Source organism: Artemia franciscana, chromosome 16 (assembly GCF_032884065.1).
Source record: "Artemia franciscana chromosome 16, ASM3288406v1, whole genome shotgun sequence".
Taxonomy (NCBI): domain Eukaryota; kingdom Metazoa; phylum Arthropoda; class Branchiopoda; order Anostraca; family Artemiidae; genus Artemia; species Artemia franciscana.
In genome coordinates this window covers 6,865,772-6,887,441 of record NC_088878.1, presented here as the reverse complement: position 1 = coordinate 6,887,441, position 21,670 = coordinate 6,865,772, and the positions used below count along the sequence as shown (strand labels likewise).

The 21,670-nt window shown below is 35.1% G+C and overlaps 1 protein-coding gene across 3 annotated transcripts in view; it reads left to right on the top strand.

The window, feature by feature from the left end:
- LOC136036978 (DNA excision repair protein ERCC-5-like) overlaps positions 1–21,670 on the top strand; it is a 244,159-nt gene that overhangs the window by 25,461 nt on the left and 197,028 nt on the right. For all 3 annotated transcript variants that reach the window (XM_065719381.1, XM_065719380.1, XM_065719379.1), the window contains exon 5: positions 8,371–8,563. In XM_065719381.1, the coding sequence (XP_065575453.1) occupies positions 8,371–8,563 (193 nt within the window). The remainder of the gene's footprint in view (positions 1–8,370; positions 8,564–21,670) is intronic.

The following is a 21,670-nucleotide window of genomic DNA, read 5'->3' as shown; positions in this document are numbered from 1 at the left end:
AAATTCTTATCGATTTAATCTTCAACTTTTCAAATCTAATCCGTGTTGCATTCCAATTAAAACATGTTTTTGGTTTTGCCAGCTGGTATGCTTATTTCCTTTAAAAAAAAGAAGAAACAATTTGTTTACTAAACAAGATGGAGTATTTACCTTTCTTTCCAGATTATCTGCTAAACACAATGGGATAAGAATTGAGATTTTCTTGCAAATTTTTTAAAGCTTCTAATCTCATCTGTGTGTTCAACCCAATTGAAAACAATTCAAAATATGAAACCAGGTGACATAGAATTTATTCATTCAGGCAGAAGGATAGGGTACATAGGCAAGGATTAGGGCCTACGATGAATAAAGGAGCTTTTAAATCTTGATTAGTTGAAAAGATATTAATCATAGAATTCTAGTTGCTCTTTTTATGACCAAAAAGTGCTAAACATTATCTATAGTGGTATATACCATTCAGGGCCGTATCCAGGATTTTTTTCCAGGGGGGAGGGGTACAAAAGAATTTGTAGGGGGAGGGGAGGTTACAAAAAAATTAAAAAACGCATCAAAATGTGTTTATTCTCATTTTTGTTACTTTTTTTCCGAGTCAGACAAACATTTCGGGAGGGGCGAGTTAAAACCCCCTAGCCCCTCCCCCTGGATGCGGCCTTGATACCATTGTTGAACCGACTAATGGAAATACTAGTGACTTAGATGAATTCTACATGCAGTTACATTAACAAATAGACAAAATCCCAAGTAAAATATGATATTTTCATTAAGAGACTTTCATTTCCATGCTGGTAGAAATGAGAATAGTTGGTGTCCTAGCTTTGGTAATTTTGGCTTAGGGATGGAAAATAGCCAGGGTAATAGGCTGCTGCAACTTTGTCGGTATGATAACTTAGTTATAGCCAATACAGTATTTAGTCGCAAAAGCTAACATGGTACTGACATGATAATAAGACAGCCAAATTTCTTAATTGGGCTATTGGAAATCAAAGACTGGTGGAGTCAACACTGGATACTAGGGTATATAAGAGCACTGTTAATTTAAAGCGGAAATTTCGGGAGGGTAACTACCTCCCAGGAAGTTATGATGTTTGGTAGACTACAGGATGAAAATCTGAGATAACTTTCCAGGAACAGTTGAATGCTAAACTTGAGAGTTGAAAACTTGACAATGTCTAAGATGGTTGGAATAATTTTAGAAAAACAATTTGTGAAGTTGCTGATGGTGTCTTAGGGAAGAAAGTTAGGACTGCAGCTAGGAATATTAGTGAAAAACATTGATGTTTAACAGAGAGGAGAAGGGGCTTGTACAAGAATTATCTGGGTGATATATCATATGAAAAAAAAGGAATATAAAGAAAGAGGGGAAAGCATTAAAATATGAATTAAGGAGGTGTGAAGTGGAGGCCATGGATACAATTGCTGACGATCTGGAAGATGCAGCTAGACAGCACACTAGTAAAATATTTTACTGGCATGTTAATAAATTGAGAGGGAGTAGTCAATCTGGACTTGTCCCAGTTAAAGATAAGAACGGGGCTACAATTAGTGATAAGGAAACAGTTAAAGAGAGAGGGGCGGAACATTTTTAGAATGTGCTAAACTGAGATGCAGTTACAGGAATAGATATAGAGGAAAATGAAAAAGTTTGTGATACTTTGTATGTGAAGGAAAATTTGTTCTGTTAGGAAGAATTAGTGGCAGTACTAAAAGGATTAAACAATAATAAGGCTCTGGGTGCTGATAGTGTGGTAAATGATTTTCTTAAATATGGTGGCTCTGAGGTTAGAAATAAGCTACTGAAGATTATGAATATGATTTTTGAAAAGGGGGAAGTACCTAACGATTTTAGGAAAACCTTAATTAAACCACTGTATAAGAAAGGTGATAAGAGTGATTGTGGTATTTATCGAGGCATTAGTCGGGTCTCTGTAGTTATCAAATTACTTAGTAATATGATACTTTATAGACTGAGAGATGCTATAGACAAAGTTTTAAGAGAAGAACAGTGCGGTTTTAGAAAGGGTATAGGATGTGTCGACCAAATTTTCACTCTCATATTAATAATTGAGAAGTGCCTGAGTTGTCCATCTTCCTTGGTCATCAGTTTAATAGATTATGAGCAAGTGTTCGATTATGTTGATAGAAGAGCTTTATCAAAGATCCTATCGTTTTATGGTATACCAGACAAATACATTAAAGTGATTAGTGCTATGTACGAGAATAAAACTGCTGCGGTTAAGGTAGGAAATGAGGTTAGCAGCTGGGTTTGTATTAAATTAGGAGTTACGCAGGATTGTGTTCTATCGCCGTTTATATGACTAATTTTGATGAATTTGTCTTAAAGAGCACAGGAAAGGCAATGGGAGACCACGGAATCAAATAGAGAGGGAAAACTCTCCTGGACTTAGATTGTGCTGATGATTTAAGCATCCTGGATGATGGTAGTATTATTAGTAAAGATGGCGGGAACAGTGAAGATGTTAAAAACAGAATAGTCAAGGCTCAGGGTGTTTTTTTCACAGTTAAAAAAAGTTTGGAAGAATAGGAAGATAGGTCTGAAAACCAAGATTAGAATATCAGAAGTTAAAGTGGTGACAGTGTTCAAATATGGATCTGAAGCATGGGCGCTTCAAAAAGTTGACGAAGATTTGCTAGATGTTTTCCAGAGAAATTGCCTACGGATTGTTTTGGGTACCCGGCTGACTGACAGTATTTCAAACAGTAGGCTGCACGAAAAATGTTGTTCACTCCCGCTCTCTAGGGCTATAATGGAAGAAAGGTTGGCATGGCTAGGCCACGTTCTGCGGATGAAGGATGGCAGATTGTCGAAGATTGTCCTTTTTGGCCAACCATCTAGGGCTAAACGGAAAGTAGATCGTCCTCGTCCGGGGTGGGAGGATGTCATAAAGAAAGATTCAAAGGTAAGAGAACTTCCTGAGAGGATGTAAAGAGGGAGGCTTTGAGTAGATTGAGACGGAGGAGGAGTATGCGTAGCTGTGTTGGCCTCAGACGGCTTGGTGCTACGGCCTAGAATTTTGCAGAATAGAAGAAGGTTTCTTCTTATGCCTAATATCTATATTGATTTTATATGAGCTTAGGTATGCGCTGTTTGTATGATAAATATATATTTTCTTTTTTAGAATTCTATGCCAGTTTAGTTATTGTTTTGCTTTAGTTCTTCTTTTTGCGGGATTTTTTTATTCCGATTTGAGTCTTGGTGTTGAAAAAGACTCTTGGAAAGGTCGTAAAATATTTGGGTGTTTATAGTTTGGCTGTTTATCATAAATGATAGTGTTCCTCCAAGGGAGTGAACCAAGCAATTAATCGCGAAAAGGAATGGATAAATTGATGGAGGGATGGTAGTACTGGTTAAAAAGGAAAAAATAAAGTGTTTAAAATATAACGTAGATTCTTTATTGAGAAAACACTGTAAATATGTATTAAATAACAAACAAATACAACTTAGAGACAATAGGGAAAATTTCAAGACAGTGGAAATTATTTCTGTAGATATTTGGCCCTATGTCCAAGGGCCGTCTTCAGCACAATACAAGAATAAGAGAGAAACTATATATATATATATAAAAGAACTTACATCAAATTGTGAGGATTAAAAACTGAATAATTAAAAACACTTTTTAAAACTTTTTTTAAAAATAGCCCTAGCATCCTTACTTCAACGAAGTTCAACCAGGACTGGCGAAAAGAATGAAATGAGAATATAAGCTCATTCAAACTGAAGAGAATAAAATGATTAGATGCAATTTCTTAAAGCTAATCTTGCTTGTTTAGCAGCCTGTCTCAAAGGCCTTTTCGTAGTTGGTTCAGTACTATTATAAATCGGTTTAGTAAAATATTTTGTTAGATCATTTTTAATTAAATTTGAGTATAAAGAATTTAGTGAGTATTCCCCCAAGTCCCTGTTCAAAGAAATATTATTATTTATTTTGAGATTAATTTCGATTGAATCTCGAACCACCTGTTTTATTCCCAAATCATTACTAATGAGTGAAGAGTTTTCAAAATGTATCATGTGGGACGGATTATTAAATATATGCCAACCTTAAGCAGAATCAAAGGAGTTGTTGGAACTATTTGAAATTAAGGCCTTGTCTATGTCATTTTTATGCTGTTGTAACCGTTTGTCTAGAGTCTGATGGGTCCTGCCGACATAGTATTTTCCGCAATCACATGGTATTTGATAGACCCCTCTTTGGCGAGTAACTGGGGTCTTATCTTTACCCGAATTTAAGAAATTGATGATTTTAAAATTATTAGTAAAAACTACGTACAGATTATTTTTTGTGCAAATATTTTTTAATTTTGTTGTGATCTTTGGGATATACGGAAGATGGACAATATTTGAGGGCTTATCAGTAGCCTCACATTGTGAAGTATCTTCTTCGATTTTTCAAGAATGTCTTTTTATTCTACGGTTAATTATTTTATTGACGAAAGGAATGGGGTATCCATTACCAAAAAGAATATCTCTGATAAAGTTTATTTCTGCATTTATATATGAATTGGAGCAAATATTCAGGGCACGATCAATGAGGGAAGTTACAACTGCTCTTTTAACTTGTGGGGGGTGATTTGAATTAAAGTGAAGATATCTATTGTTTTGTGTTGGCTTTCGATATATAGTAAAATCCAGTTGATCAGCATTGCGAATAATTAATACATCTAAAAACGGAAGTTTATTTTCAATTTCAACTTCTTGGGTGAACTGCAAATTTCGGTCATAAGTGTTAAGATGATCTAAGAAGCCCCGAAGCTCAGCTTCCCCATAATTCCAAAGTGAAATTACGTCATCCATGTAACGACCCCAATAGACGTGTTTAAAAAAATAAGAATTCAATGCCCAATTCTCAAGATTCTCGACGTAAATATTTGCTAGTAGCCCGGATAAAGGTGCTCCCATGGGTAACCCATTTTTTTGCTGATAAAAAGAATCGCGAAATTGAAAATACATAGAAAACTTATTACAAATTTTAACAAGAGTCATTAAAACTTCACAATCAATTCCTGTCGCTGAAGTCTCGATCAAGTGGTAATTTTCTTCTATTTTGTTTTTTAATAATTCCTCTGAAATAGTTACATCTATATTTGTATACATTGTATACATTCAATGTATACATTGAATTTTTTTTTATGTATTAAATATGTATTAATATGTTTTTGTATTAAATATTTAATATAATTTAATATAATGTAATAAGTATTATATTAAAATAAGTATATAGGTATAAGTATAATAAGTATATTAAATATAATATATTTAATATACATTTAATAATTTAATATGTATTAAATATGTATAAATATGTATTAAAGTTTTTTGGAGACTAGTTCATCCAAAACGTCTTCTGCATCGACTGGAACATCGCTGTGTATGGATAATAAGGCCAATCTATTATGCCGTTTCTAAACTGAGGCATTCCTGGTATAAGATTTCACTCTTCTCAGGGTAGAAAAATTGCGCTCGCACGTAGCTGTAGTGACAGAAATTGTTGCACTAATCTTCAAGAATCGATGAAGAGCGGGGAAATTGTTCTTAACACATTCTTTTAAGCATGTTATGAAATATTTTGGTGCCATGTTTCTAGACTGTGTCCATATTCCACAGAGCTAACTCAGCTTGGAAACTTCCCCTATAGCTGTCTGCATCAAGATACAATAAATTTGTCGGAATATCTGATATATGCTTTGTTTTTTCTTCATCGATCGAGATACAGTGCTGAGGAAGTAATTATTGCAGTGCCTCCAGCAACTTTTTGTGACTAAGGCATCGTTGATGCAGCTGCTGTAGAAAGCAGCCTATAATTGGGATAAACACAGAAAACCGGTAATACGTTTTCGGATCCTCTGACGCTCTTGCGTAATTATCCCTATAGGTTTGTTTTGTAGCTCATCTGGGCATTCTAAAGCTGATTTCATAATCTTGAAACAGTTCAGTCCCTTCAGTTAAAAGTGGTTGAAACGCAGCTTCACTACTCTCCATCATGTCTCTTACATTTGCTTCTAAGATCGTTAGTTTGTTTTGGAAAATGTACGATATCCATCGTTTCTGATTGCAAAGATGTAGGTAAACTGCGTGACAGACTAAAAACTTTGCTGACAGTAATCATAGCTGCACCGAAACTGCATCTTTCAATAGCAGATAGCAAAGAATAAGCTTTGCTTGAAGATACAGAATCTGAATCAGGATTTTTTGAATTTCCCTTATAACCTTACAGGTAATAATGAACATCTTTTTAAACAAAATGATTGCTTTTAAGTGCTACATCTATCTAGTCTCGCAAAATTCGTTCAATCTTATACTTTTTGTCCCTGTGATAGGATTAATTTCTCGAATAGTTTGTTTGAAAATTGCTGAGCTTTTAGGTGAAATTCTAAAGAAATTAATTACTCCTTTCAAACTGGCCGCGAAACTCCAGCATAACCTTGCCCCCTTAAGTATTTTAAATTGCTTCCCATTTTAACTAAGGTTTGTATCAACCCACTGAGGTCTGCTATCAATCAACTGTTTCTTTTTGAAAAAGTCTATAATTGTTTATCTCGGTTTTGAAATGATGGAAGACTAATTAACAAACAGGGGCTTGTACTCCTATAGAAATACTGAAAAAGCATACTTTGACTTAAATGACGTTCAACCATCTTAGAACCCCGAGGTTATAACAGCACGTGGCTTACTTGGCGGCAGCCAGTCATTGTTTCCAACTGCATTTTCATAAAAAAATTCTCGTGTGTGATTGTCACACTTTACCTACTTGTTGTGCATACATGACACTAGGACTAAAACTCAAAATGAATTTGGTTAGCTTTTAAGACGTTTAAGTTTTGAATTTTATTTCTATAAAATAAATAAATCATTCATTTTTTTATCCTTGTCACTATAAGATTTACGGCGTACATTGTCCTTTTGTATTAGTCAAGATATATAAGAATGTCAATCTACTGGGAAAAACTTCGTGAGAGTCGGAGGGGGGGGGGACGCATCACCGTTATCCCCTTGGGTTCGCCCCCGTCCTTCCGTTTTCCCAAAGTTTGTACATTTATATCGTTTGAAATGCCTCCTATAAAACTTCTAATATCAATAGTATTCAGAAAAAATTTTATGATTTGATGCTTCATAGAATTTATTTCGCTCAATATTTTGTTTCTTTTTTTTATGGTGACCTGGAAAAATATATAAAGGTAAAAAATACGGTACCGAACTTTACAGTCCCTACCGGTGGTGCTGATCTCCGTTTGATGGCCCTTGAGCTAAGAAGTACAATAGGGGGATGGGGGTCAGTGTTCTCGTACATTGTTCATGTTTACCTTCCCCAAATCTTTCCAAGTACCCTTAGAGCTCGTTAGACTCTGGCTGAGCTTACTGGTCCCTACTCCAAACCAAAATAACCAGTGACACCGAGACTTGAATCCCTGTCCTCACGGACAAATGTCTTCAGGTCTAGCCTGCTAACCGCTCGGCTAGGACGGCTTTATATTTTAGTTTTTTGATGAATCTGGTAAAATGGCGGTTTCAAAATCAGTCTACGGATGAAATCTAACTAGTGTTTTGTGTTTTGATTAAACTTATTCTAATGATTTTTTTTTCTATTTTTGACACGTCGAATTAGAATTTAGCCTTTGGGGGCTTGTATATTTTCGGAAATAAATATCTTAATCTTAAGAGTCCTCTAATGTTCCTCATGTACTTTTGATTGTGTGAATCTATGCAAAAATGAAGTGGTCCTGTAATGTAAATCAGCCTCAACCTGTATTTTTCTCTATATTCTGGCAAATTTATCTGAGTTTCGAATTTTTTCCGATTTTTTTCACTTTTTTTTGGAACAAAAAGTACAATTGTTATTTTTTCGAATTCAGAGTTATAAGTTACAATAAAGCTCGAAACCGTGTTATTTAAAAAATATAGATAGCGCTGCGTTTTTTTATTTTGCTGCAGGGATTGAGTTTCAGCATTCTGAATATCAATGTTTTCACATGTGAAATTATAAGTAACCCGACTATTATAAGTAAATAGATGCCAGCTCTGCGGATTTGCCTGGTATGGATCCTGTTATACTTAGACTCTCGTCACCAGGAACTCCTCAGTGATGCACGAATCTTTTCGGGTTCTAAAGGCCCTTTTGTGCCCTCTCGGTGGAACTTTAGCACCCAAGCAGCTTTTCGGGTGTTGCTTTTGCCCCTTAGTTGTGAAACTGGTGTATACGGTTCCAAAGAGTTCGAGAGACTTGCAAATCCCTGAACAGCAAGATTTTAATGTACTTTCTTTTTCCTTCAGTTTCTAGTCTGTTTAATAATTCTTTCTTTTTATTTCTTTTTTCATTTTAACCTTTTCAATTGATTCTCCTTTTGTCTTTTTAGGAGTCTCCAGATTTTTCGTCTTTTCAAATGGAAAGACTGCTTAGAAGACGGAAGGTTCAAGAGCGTCTTGAAAAAATTGGAACGGAAGCCAAAGAAGCAAATCGACTTCGATTTGATGAAGAAGCAGAGGGATTTTTTGTCGAAACCAATAGAATTGCGTCTGATGCTACTCGAGAATACGTATTCATGAAAAGTAAGTGCTTATTATTTTCTTTCCAGCTGAGCTATTTGCCAGTGTAACAAAATTTGGAATATTTAGGATGCTATCCCGTAATATCATGTGTTGTCCCCATTGATAAAATAGTCAAAAATTAAAGGGGTATTGTTGGAAGGATTTGTTTTCGCTGACTGTGTAGGGGCTGACGTTTAAAAATTGAATCTATTTAAGTTATTTTAGCCCAATATTGTAAATTTTATCAAGTTTTGTCTTGTCTCACGCTGATGTCTTAGTATATGGAGTGTTGGATATGAAGTGATGGGGGAGTGTCGTATGCTTTTTGCTGAAACAAATAGAATTGCGTCTGATACAGTGGCGGTTCTGTTCTCTCTTACACCCGGGGAAAATCTTGATGAGGCTTGCCCCCCCCCCCCCTGTATGACACAAAATGTTCATTTATTAACAGCATTATTTTCGTTGTATTAAATAAAATAATATGAAAAAAACTTCGTTTTCTTAAAGAGTTAAAGAGGCTGCGTCCCAAAGTCGAACCTTAAAACGTACAGGAATTAGAAGAGGCAGTTGGGGGGCTGCCGCCCCCCAAACCCCCAGCTTTTAAAGACTCTTTTGTACAGGTTTTTTGTTTTTTTGCTAACCCCCCGCTCTTGGCTTCGGAAAGGCCCTCTTTTAATTAACAAAAAATTGAAATGAATGAATAATGGGATAACTTCGAAAAATGTTAAACACAAGAGGACAGGAGAACCATTGCGCCGAAACTAGTAATTAGTAACAATGAAGTCCCCCCACAAAAAAAACCTGTACAAAAGAGTCTTTAAAAGCTGGGGGTTTGGGGGGTGGCAGCCCCCCAACTGCCTCTTCTAATTCCTGTACGTTTTAAGGTTCGTCTTTGGGACGCAGCCTCTTTAACTCTTTAAGAAAACGAAGTTTTTTTCATATTATTTCTGTACGTTTTTCTACAATCCATGGTGGATGTAATTTAATAATTCCTGTACTCCTCGTACAGGAATTAGGAGAGGAACCCCCCCCCGCTTTTAAATCATTGTATAAAATAGAAAAAAAATAGATAGAATGACCGAAATGTTTCTTTTGCTCATAAGAAGCTAATATTCTGTTATCTCTCAAATGATAAGCTGTCCAGGTGTTATCAAAATTTTTTTGATGTTGTGAAAAAAAACCGCCCGTAAGGGACTTGAACCCTTGACCCGAGGATTAAAAGTCCCACGGTCTACCGACTAAGCTAATCACTTGCATGTGTGTAAATATAACTTCTCAATAAGTTTTAAAAATTTCAAATTAACATGGGCTCTTATGGACAGAAATGCGTTAATTAAGTAGCTAATGCGTGGTTTCTGGAAAACAGGGAAGGAGTTATCGGATCGAGCTGAAATTTCGCGGATAAGCTCCTGGGCCCTAGGGAACATTAACGTGTGAATTTCAGCCCGATCGGACAACGTTAAAGGGGGGCTGGGGTTGACGGGTCGAAACTTTCGGCCAGATTTTCCCCATGAAGGAAAAGTTGGAGGAATATGAAATTTTGCAGGTTTCTTAGTTGGAGCTCGGGCTACGAAATGCATCCCTCCCCATCCCTCTGCGACCACTGGAACCGAAGATCGCTTAACATTGTCGTGTGTCGCCTCTTTATAGAGGCACGAGTGTGCCTCCTTGATTTAATTTCTGGAATGGAGCTGGATTTTTATGATGCTTGCAGTCATTCTCGCCGTGCCGAGTGATTATTTTGATGTACTTGAATGTTGATATTCGTAACTTTTAAGAATTTCAAAAATTAACATGGGACTATTAGACTATTAGGACTATAAGAAGACTATTAGGAGAGGCAAACCCCCCGCTTTTAAAGACTCTTTTGTACAGGTTTAATTTTTTTTCATATTAATTCTGTACGTTTTTCTACAATCCATGGTGGATGTAATTTAATAATTCCTGTACTCCTCGTACAGGAATTAGGAGAGGAACCCCCCCCCGCTTTTAAATCATTGTATAAAATAGAAAAAAAAAATAGATAGAATGACCGAAATGTTTCTTTTGCTCATAAGAAGCTAATATTCTGTTATCTCTCAAATGATAAGCTGTCCAGGTGTTATCAAAATTTTTAGGACTATAAGAAGACTATTAGGAGAGGCAAACCCCCCGCTTTTAAAGACTCTTTTGTACAGGTTTAATTTTTTTTCATATTAATTTTGTACGTTTTTCCACAATCCATGGTGGATGTAATTTAATAATTCCTCTACTCCTCGTACAGGAATTAGGAGAGGAACCCCCCCCCCGCTTTCAAATCATTGTATAAAATAGAAAAAAAATAGATAGAATGACCGAAATGTTTCTTTTGCTCATAAGAAGCTAATATTCTGTTATCTCTCAAATGATAAGCTGTCCAGGTGTTATCAAAATTTTTTTGATGTTGTGAAAAAAAACCGCCCGTAAGGGACTTGAACCCTTGACCCGAGGATTAAGAGTCCCACGCTCTACCGACTGAGCTAAACACTTGCATGTGTATAAATATAACTTCTCAATAAATTTTAAAAATTTCAAATTAACATGGGCTCTTATGGAGAGAAATGCGTTAATTAATTAGCTAATGCGTGGTTTCTGGAAAACAGGGAAGGAGTTATCGGATCTAGCTGAAATTTCGCGGATAAGCTCCTGGGCCGTAGGGGACCTTAACTTGTGAATTTCAGCCCGATCGGACAACGTTAAAAGGGGGGGGGGGGGTTGGAGGGTCGAAACTTTCGGGGGGTTAAGATTTTCCTACGAAACTTTCCAGGAAAATTACTCGGAGAATTCTGCATTGAATGAGTCTTCGTACACCCAGATCCGATGTCGGATGTGACCTGTAGGCGTCTAGGAAAAAAAAGAACATGAATTTTAAGTGGCTATGCGTGGTTTCTGGAAAACAGGGAAGGAGTTATCGGATCGAGCTGAAATTTCGCGGATAAGCTCCTGGGCCCTAGGGGACCTTAACTTGTGAATTTCAGCCCGATCGGACAACGTTAAAGGGGGGCTGGGGTTGACGGGTCGAAACTTTCGGCCAGATTTTCCCCATGAAGGAAAAGTTGGAGGGGGATGAAATTTTGCAGGTTTCTTAGTTGGAGCTCGGGCTACGAAATGCATCCCTCCCCATTCCTCTGCGACCACTGGAACCGAAGATCGCTTAACATTGTCGTGTGTCGCCTCTTTATAGAGGCACGAGTGTGCCTCCTTGATTGATATAGATTTGTGTTTTTTTTTATATTGTTTAAATTATTTAATTATTATTATTTCATACTTTTATCTTTTAATTTATTTTGTTAATAATTTGACAGTTTTTTGGTTATTTGCATTTACTAACTGCGCCCAGTTCATTGTTTTAATGAAAATAAAATTTCAAAAATTACAAACTAATTATGTTATTTAATTGATTTTGTATCTCTTGGTGCGCCCGGGGCAAGTGCCTCCCCCCTGAAACCGCCTCTAGTCTGATACTTATCGGGAATACTCATTCATGAAAAGTAAGACTTTGATATTTTTTACCAACTGAGTTACTGCCCTTAGTAACCAAAGTCGGAACATTGAGGATATTCTTCAGTAATACCCTGCAATACAAACATTGACAATACAGGCAAAAATTAAGGAGAGGTCGGAAGGTTTTTTTTCACTGACGGTGTGGGGGCTGATGCCAGGACTGTATTCAGGATTTTGTGTTAGGGGGGGGGGGGTGTACAAAATACTTACAAAAATGCATAAGAAATGAGTTTTTACATTTTATACCCTGCAATACAAGCATTGACATTACAGGCAAAAATTAAGGAGAGGTCGGAAGGTTTTTTTCACTGACGGTGTGGGGGCTGATGCCAGGACTGTATTCAGGATTTTGTGTTAGGGGGGGGGGTGTACAAAATACTTACAAAAATGCATTAGAAATGAGTTTTTACATTTTATACCCTGCAATATAAGCATTGACAATACAGGCAAAAATTAAGGAGAGGTCGGAAGGATTTTTTCACTGACGGTGTGGGGGCTGATGCCAGGACTGTATTCAGGATTTCGTGTTAGGAGGGGGGGTGTACAAAATACTTACAGAAATCCATTAAAAATGAGTTTTTGCATTTTATTACGAATTTGCGAGTTGGATAAATATTCTGGGGGGGGGGGGTCAAACACCCTAACCCGGGTTGATGCCTGGAGAAATGCAGCTATTGAAGTTACTTTAGCGCATTGATATAAATTTCGTCACGTTTTGTCACAATTTTGATGTTTTTTTATATATCTTAAGGAAATGGTTGGTGTGGTATCCTCATGACCATATGTTAAAGTCTCCATCAGAAAATTGTATTACTTGAATACAGAAAGTTGGAAATTTGAGCTTCATATGTATTTTTATCAGGAGGTGGATGGAATAATCTCTCCTTACCCTCCTCCTTCCTCTTTCGGTAACATCCATTGGAATTTACGCACACAAAGTGTTCACCTGACGTTTTTTAACCTGGAAGAAGTGGTTTAAACAGATCCATATCATTTAAAAAGAAGTAGTATTTTCTTATTTTTATTCTTAATTTACCCATTAGTCTTAATTTTTATAAAACTACTTAAATAGTTTAAAAATAGTCAAATGCTATTTTTGGAAAAAAAGTTGTAGCTCTGACATAGGGTTTTATCAACTTTTGACTCCAATAACTTCGTAATAGAACCTAATAGTTTAGTATTTTGGAGGTGATTGGAATCGGAATTACGTTATTGGAAACCGGATTTTTTTTTGTATATTATTAAAATTTTTCCGTTATTAATTAAAAAAAATTCCTTCCTAAAAATTTATGGAGATTATCATGATATATTTCTTTTCGAAAGTGCTCAAAATATATTTCCTATCTTTGACAGCATAAAGTTGAAAAATCTAAGTTTGCCTTCTGCTCAATTTTGTTTCTAGCCACAGCTTACTTAGCATATAATTTAAGCATTTATTGATCAGTAAGCTATTGATTAGACAAGATTGGTAAGACGATTAATAAGATCTGTGGCTCAATGCTGAAATTTTTTTTATCCTTAATCGTTCAGTGAATGCAATACGTCCTCGATGGGAAGGGAAAACATCCTAAAAAAGAATTTTACGAAAACGAGAATTACTATGGGAGGGAGTAAAGAGTAAAGCAATTAACAAGTCGATTGGAAGGAGGGGTGTTTGCTGCTTTGGTAGCTTAAACTGTCTCTTTAAACGTAGAGATCCTTTAAATATACACCAAGTTTTGCGGCTAAACCTGGATGTTTTTCCCTATTCAGTAGATCAGTGATAGATAAATAGATAGACTGATATTTATTGCAAAAAAGCCGCTTTGGGCCATTACAAAAAACAAAAAATGACTCAAAATAATTGCGCATGATAAGAACACACATAAAAAATTTTGTACATAACAGTACTTTTGACCAAACACAACAATTTCAAAACAAATACAAACACAATAAAGCACGTAATTTCATAAAACTAGCTCAAATAATTACAGAAAGGGTTGAACACGTTATAGATAGATACAAAAAAACTTAATACACAAAAAATACTTAAAACCCACATGGACGTTGGCTACAAAAAAAATAAAATACCTTAAGTACCCCTCCCCCTTCCTTACACAATCTCTCTATCCATTGTTCCGTAATATTTTGATCCTATTACTGAAACCACTCGCTGTATATAAGTGTTGGATGATTTTAGCAACCAATTTGAAATACGTTCTCACCAGCCTTTGGTTTAGTACACTTGTTTGGTTAGTTACACTTCTTTGGATTAGTGACGCTTGTCCCAAGACGGTTTCTTGACTAATTCTTGAGAGATTTTGACTTGACTCGAGTGACTTGACTTGAGTGATTTTGGATCTTTGCTTATTGCTTTAGACCCTTCGGTGTTTCTAGCTAATCGAAAAAACTACCAGTTTTCGGGGGGCCTGTACTCCAAACAAATTTGTTTTGTCAAGTTAGGATTCTCTTCCTTTACGGGCTTAAATCTTTAATTTTGAAATTAATAAAGGATAAAATGTTTGTTCGGGCATTTCTTGAAATCAGCCTTTTCTTGCAGCCTTACCACTTGCAGCCTTACCACTTAAAAAACGCACTCGAGTTTTTAATTTCCGTTTGAATAAGTCCTCTGATATTCTCTCACCTCTACTTCCTTATGATTACCGCTGAGAAAACAGTGACAGAAAACAAACAAATAAACATACTGTTGTCAATTTTCTTTGAAACAAGGCAAATTTTAGTTTTTCATATTGGAACTTGAAGCCTCTGCTGTGAGGTTCTTTGACATGTTGATAATAATACTGCAGCATTTATCATAATTTCACCCCTTGCGGGGTGGGGTGGGGCTCCCTTTCTTTTAAATTACGCAAATTTTCTCTGAAAATTTATAATATTTTTTTTATTGATTAAATTATTATTGACTAAGTTATTTATAACAATAAATAACTTAGTCAAACTCATAACGAGCTAAAACTAACATTATTAGGGCTGACAACCCCCATGCCTTCTCAAGACCTGAACATAATCTGTACTTTACTTTAAAAAAAAAGAAAAAGAAAACGACCGTGTATTGTCAGATTATTATACATTTACCCATATTTATTCTTTATAATTCTGGGTTGGGATGGGAGGATATCTTAAGAAAGATTTAAGGGAAATGGGAACTTTCTAGGAGGGTGTAAAGAGGAGGGCTTTGAAAAGATTGGGGTGGAGGAAGAAAGTATGGAGCTGTGTTGGCCTCGGACGGCTTGGTTATGCAGTGAGTCTCTAGGAGTAGTAGTAGTATAAATAGTATAATTTATTTTCTTTTTTAATGATGAATTTTATGAGCGAATTTGATATTATATATGAATCTGCTCACCCTAATGATTTTTCAGGCACAGAGATAAAGCGCATTTTTCAGCAGAGATAAAAAATATTATATATTTGTAATCAGCATAATAAGGCAATTCATTTTATATATTTATTGATATGAAAAATCCATTTTTTAAGAGTTTCGGTTACTATTAAGTCGCAACGCTCCTTACTAGCATCCTTACGCTCCTTACCTAGTAATTAATTTATAAAAAACCTCTACAGTAGGTCTCTCTCATAGGCTAAATCTGTTGGTGTGATTTAATATAGATTCATTGTCTTTTATGGAGTATTTTAGCCTAAAAAAATTTAAAAAACAAATTTTTTCTCAGGGAAGTAAAGAGCGAAGTTGAAAATTAAAACGAACAAAAATTATTACTTCACAGCCTATCTAATATATATCGATAAAACTAGTGCAAATAAACCAACTGGTGATATTTCCGTGTGTTTTTAGGATTATAGAAAATTAGCACTTTACTGAAATCACGGTATAAAAAGTATAAAAAATAGAAATATAAAAAATATAAAAAATATAAATATAAAATAATATATTTATATTAAAAATTACAATCCTAAAATGCTTCATTTTTATATTTTGAAAAGTGTCCTTAAATAGTTTTACCAAGTATAACAAATAAGAATATTGATTTAGAAGTGACTCAGAAGCGTACTCAGAAGTGAGTATGTAGCCTCAAAACAACAGGCTAATTTATAATGCTTTTCACGAGCTGTAATATACCTTTCAGTATACAATTAAAATTATCTTAACAACTTAGGGATAAAAAATTAATATTAAGTTCAGAATTGCAAATTCATTAAAGAGCATGCAAAGATAATGGATTGATTTATCAGGTAACATCTTGGTCTCGCCTAGTATTTCTCGAAATGAAGAATAAATAAACCATGATATGAACTCTGGAAATCTGCTTATTTCATGCAAGAGAGGATTTTAAGTTGTGATGCAAATTCTAAAGCGAGTCTGTAATCCTAATGCTATCGAAGTTGGTACACTTCGAACTTGTCTATAAAATAATCATAAAGTATCTGTTTCAGATGAAAAACCACAGCCAATCATTGGACTGAGCTCATTGTCTAGAAGTGATGCCAAATTGAATAAAAAAAGAAAAAGAAAAAGTGAACATCTTTTCTCAGTTTTGCAAGAGAGAAAAGATGTTCCAAAAGTCAAAATGTATCTATTAACAATAGTTCCATGACCCTAGACAATTGTTCAGGTAATAGAAACATTGACCCAGCCAATCATTGGACTGAGCTCATTGTCCAGAAGTGATGCCAAATCAAACGAAAAAAAATTACAATCCTAAAATGCTTCATTTTTATATTTTGAAAAGTGTCCTTAAATAGTTTTACTTTTACCGTACCAAAACTTCTATATTATTTTATTTCAGCAAAGCGCTGATTTTTCTAAAATCCTAAAAACATAGGGACATGTCACCAGTTGGCTTATTTGCAATAGTTTTATTGATATATATTAAATAGGCTGTGAAGTAATAATTTTTGTTCGTTTTAATTTTCAACTTAGCTCTTTACTTTCCTGAGAAAAACTTTGTTTTTCTCAGACCCCAGTTTACCGCCCCCAGCTGAAATTTAATCCTCCAAAAAGATCTTGTCAAAACTAAGATAAGCTTGTATAATTCAAGTATTCACAGTGGGTCAGTTTTATTCTGTACATGTTTATCTTTTTTATTACTGTACGGCTCATTTTCTCGTTTTTTTGGCTCGTTTTTATTGTTATTTTCACTTGATTTGGGAAAATTGCCTCCAGCTTTGTCTTACCCCGCAGGAGTTTGAAGAAATTAAGCCACTGGTCGGGGTATAGATTTAGTGCTCTACTAAGGATATAGTTGCAAACCATGAACTGGATAACCTCTATTTATTTTGAATCAAAATGCTTGACAAGTTTAAAAAATAAGTGCATGTGCATCACATTTAAAAAAAAATATGAATTATCCGAAAAATAAGGACTTAGAAAGGACAAAACTGTGATTGAAAAACAAAAAATTCTCAAGCAGGAATTGAACGTGAGACATTCTGATTTGAAGTCCAGCGCTTTGCGCTTTACTGAGAATAACTTTTGTATTGAGAAGCATATTCACATTTGTCCAAATATCAAGAAAGATGAAACAGAATCACCATAAAAAGCAAGGTTACAGCGGAAAATAATGAGAGTAGACGATTAATAATATAAAAAAAAGTTTAAAACGTGCATTCTTCGAAATTAAGTTCTAATAAAGCAATTTTCTTTTCACCAAAACTAAATTTTTTCGGCCATAGAGACTATTTGACATACTAATTCGCTATGCCATTGAACGATTTTTCCCAACAAGACTATATGTGTTAACCTCCTCTTCTTCGAACTTCCTTTTTTCACCTCTTTTTCTATCGTTATCCTCTTATTTTCGCTATGGAATGTTTCTCCCTGAACGTTATGTTGGCTTTGAGGCAGATCTTGTGTTTTTTCTCTTCTTTTCCTTTTTTCGAGAATTCAGATAATCCCGAACAATTTTTTCAATTTCTTCATTAACTTCTTGTCAGGCTTTTTTAAGTGATCTCTTGAACCTATTTAAATACACATCAGGAAGTTCAGAGAATCTCGGGAGTTCTTCTGCCGTCCAACTGTTTGCTAACAATGTTAGATCACAGGTATTCATTTGGACGGCGGGAACACAATTATTAGCTAACAGAAATAAATTCTCCAACAATTATTACCAACAAGTATTCAATTTGTTAAAGATATTCACTAAAAATGTTAGCTAGCAATTTTAGTTGGATGGTGGAAACACTATTGTTGGGAAAATTATTAGCTTATAGTTTTTTGTTTGGATGTTGGAAAAACCCCTATAATCATTAATCCCGTCTTCTTTTGTTTGGTCATCTCTAAGATACGACGGATTGCCTACTATTTTTTGTCGTAATGATATCAGTTACATCAAAAAAATTTGTAACTTGGAAATGTGCTGCGGGAAAATACAAAGTATGCAACAAAAAATCGCACTGTTTTGAAATTTCTCGCAGCCCTTTTGCATTAGCTCATCATTATATCTTGTAAAAGCCTCAAACAAGTGGTAAACAATTTTCACTTCAACTGTTCTTGCACCAATAATATCTGCATATTCTCGAGCCTCTGTAAATATCTTTCTAAAATGCTTAAGCGTATCTAAAAATAAAACTCTAAACATCTTTATCACAAACTTATATTCAGTTTCAAAACATTTATAATTAAAAATTTTCTGTTAAACCTATTAAGATATGCATCAGGACTACTACTACTACTACTAATAACTCACTGCAGCACCAAGCCGCCTGAGGCCAACACAGCTACGCACGCTCCTCCTCCAACCTAATCTATATAATGCTTCCCTCTGTACACCCTCCCAGGAAGTCCCCATTTCCTTTAAATCTTTATTTATGACATCCTCCCAACCCAGAAAAGGACGACCTGCTCTCCTTGTAGCCCCAGACGGTTGGCTAAAAAGGACAATCTTCGGTAATCTGTCATCCTTCATCCGTAGAACGTGGCCTAGTCACCCCAACCTTTTTTTCATTATAGCCCTAGAAAGCGGGATTGAACCACATTTTTCGTACAATCTACTGTTTGAAATACGGTCAGTCAGCCGGGTACCCAGAACAATTCGTAGGCAATTTCTCTGGAAAACATCTAGTAAATTTTCATCTGGAAGTTCAGAGAATCACGAAAAATCCTTTCAACTTAACCATTAACCGCCAGTGTTCTTTTGGTAGGTTGATCTAGTTGGGTAATTTGGTAGGTCATTCTAAAAATGATGTGAAATGATCTCAAATAATCTTTGACGTAATGATGTCCGTGACATCGAAATGCCTACCAATCATTTTAGGTGCGTCCCCACTCACGTTCTCGATTTTTAGATTAACTTCTATTCTTTTAGCCACTTTAACTAAACCATTTTTTCATTTGTTTTCAATAGTAGCTACGACCCCTATTTCAATAAAGTCTTTTAACGTTACACACAGAGGAGTCCCCGTTGTAATAAAACCACCTTCGATTTAGATACCGACAATAATGATATTACGTTTATTGTATATGTGACAGGGGACAAATACGCAATTATAGGAGCTACCCGGCACAATAGTAACCGAAACTCTAAAAAAACGGAATTCTGATGCCAAGGGTTACATCAAAATAATCGCATTTTAATGCTGATTATAAATATATAAGTTTTATCATGTTTAGTCTTACCTATCAAAAGTTATGAGCCTGATAAAATTTGCATTATTTTAGAAAATAGGGGGAAGCACCCCTTAAAAGTGAGAGCATCTTAACGAAAATAAGACCATCAAATTCAGCGTATCAGAGAATCCTACAATAGAATTTTCAAGATCCTTTCTACAAAGATGTGGAATTTTGAATTTTTTGCCAGCAGACAGATCACGGATGCGTGTTTATTTGATTGTTTTTTTTTTTTGTTTTTTTTTTCCCAGGGGTGATCATATCGACCCAGTGGTCTAGAATGTCGCATGAGGGTCCATTCTAACAGATAGATGGGAGCCTAAGCTCTGATCAATTACGACTGGTATTTTAAGAGAAATGTATTAATATATTTTGAAATTCCAAGCTCGAGTACTGCCTACCTTACGGACAAGATTCACCCTGTAAGGTTACGTAACGTAACGTAAAGTCTTAGTTTATGCTATTGTGAAAGGTCCCACGGCGTAGTGTGAAACAACCATTAAAAATTGCCCAGGTTTTAGGCAATTTTCATGTAGGTTCAAAGCGTCTTTTTTTGATAACTCTTTTTTACTTCATATGTTGGCAAAAGTGTGTGGACATAGCTCCTATTTGTAGCTGTGTTTTTGTTATTTGAATTTCTACAACCGATAGCAGGAGGGTTTTTACCGAGTTTTTTTTTCTATCCATTATGTCCCCATGGTTTAGCAGTTATTCCTGTCTTATATAATACTTGGGGGAGTAATACTTTCTATAGGCTAAGTTGAATGATAGAGTAACAGAGAAAATAATTTTGTTTAATACCCTAGTTAAAAGTGTGCCTCAGTACCGTTGGCCCCACTCTTTGGGAGTTTTGTGATGCAAATTGTCAGCCAATCATTCTATTTGTGAATTGGATGTCAGGAAGACTAAAGTCCCATTGACAATGAGATTTATCACTTTTATCATTTTATCACTATCGACATTTGTTAGGGCTAATTGGGATTTTTTGTAGAACGCTCTAATTGGTTAAAAAGTTCTGATTTGCTTAAATTAGAGCTAGCTCAATCTCGTTTTTAGTAAAATCTAATTGTGAATGGGTCTAATCTGGATTATCCCTAATAAATTTTAAACGAGCCAAAAGATCCGATTGAGCAACAAGATCTTTTAGAAACTTTGATCTTTTAGATCTTTTACAAACAAGATCTTTTAGAAACTAGATCATTCTCACCTTCTGTGATGGAATTATAAATTGGATTCGTACGCAATTCATGTAATTAATGTCATTACTGTAAGTTTCTACTTTATCTAATTGATACTGTCTGCACAAATTACCATTATTGCTAGGTCCAAGTTCTCATTCATCTATCGACGAACAAGTTACGTCGATATTATAGAAATAGGAACGATACTAAAAATAGTAGACGATACGTAGAAACGATTCGTAGATAGAAACGATACTGCTGAATCCGCACTATTATATGAAGAAACAAAGAGGTTTCAAGAATTTAGAAATAAATTTAATGAAAATCTGTATCAATTACTCCAACAATAATTGGTGAAAAATTAGTATTTAGCCTTCATATCTCAAGGAAGAATTTCTATAGTGGCTGACTGATTTTTTCAAAAGTTAAACTACAAAAACTGTTCCAGGCTGGTGGTTTTTTTTCTGTCACTTTGAAAAAAAAAAATGAAGAAGAGGATCGAAGTTCTCATGCACAATCAGAAATTTCACATTTTTCATAATAACCATAAATCCCGTTAATATTTCACATGTTTATGGAACAGGCATAGTCCATTTCTGAATTGATTTTTCTGGAATACAAAAAGACAGAGGGAAAACTCCTGAACCAGACTGGAGTGTCCTAAAATCCTAAAAATTTTAACTGCATACAGCTATTAGAAAACCTTCAATTTTTTATTCTTTCAGCAGATGTCGAAGTTTTTTAGAAGAATAATCTCAGAAGATAAATTTTTAAATTGGTGTATCCTTATTGCTTTTTTTTTCTTTTCCTCCCATACATCAAGTAGGACATAGGTGTATCTATTAGTGCTTTTAAGCATTCCAGGGT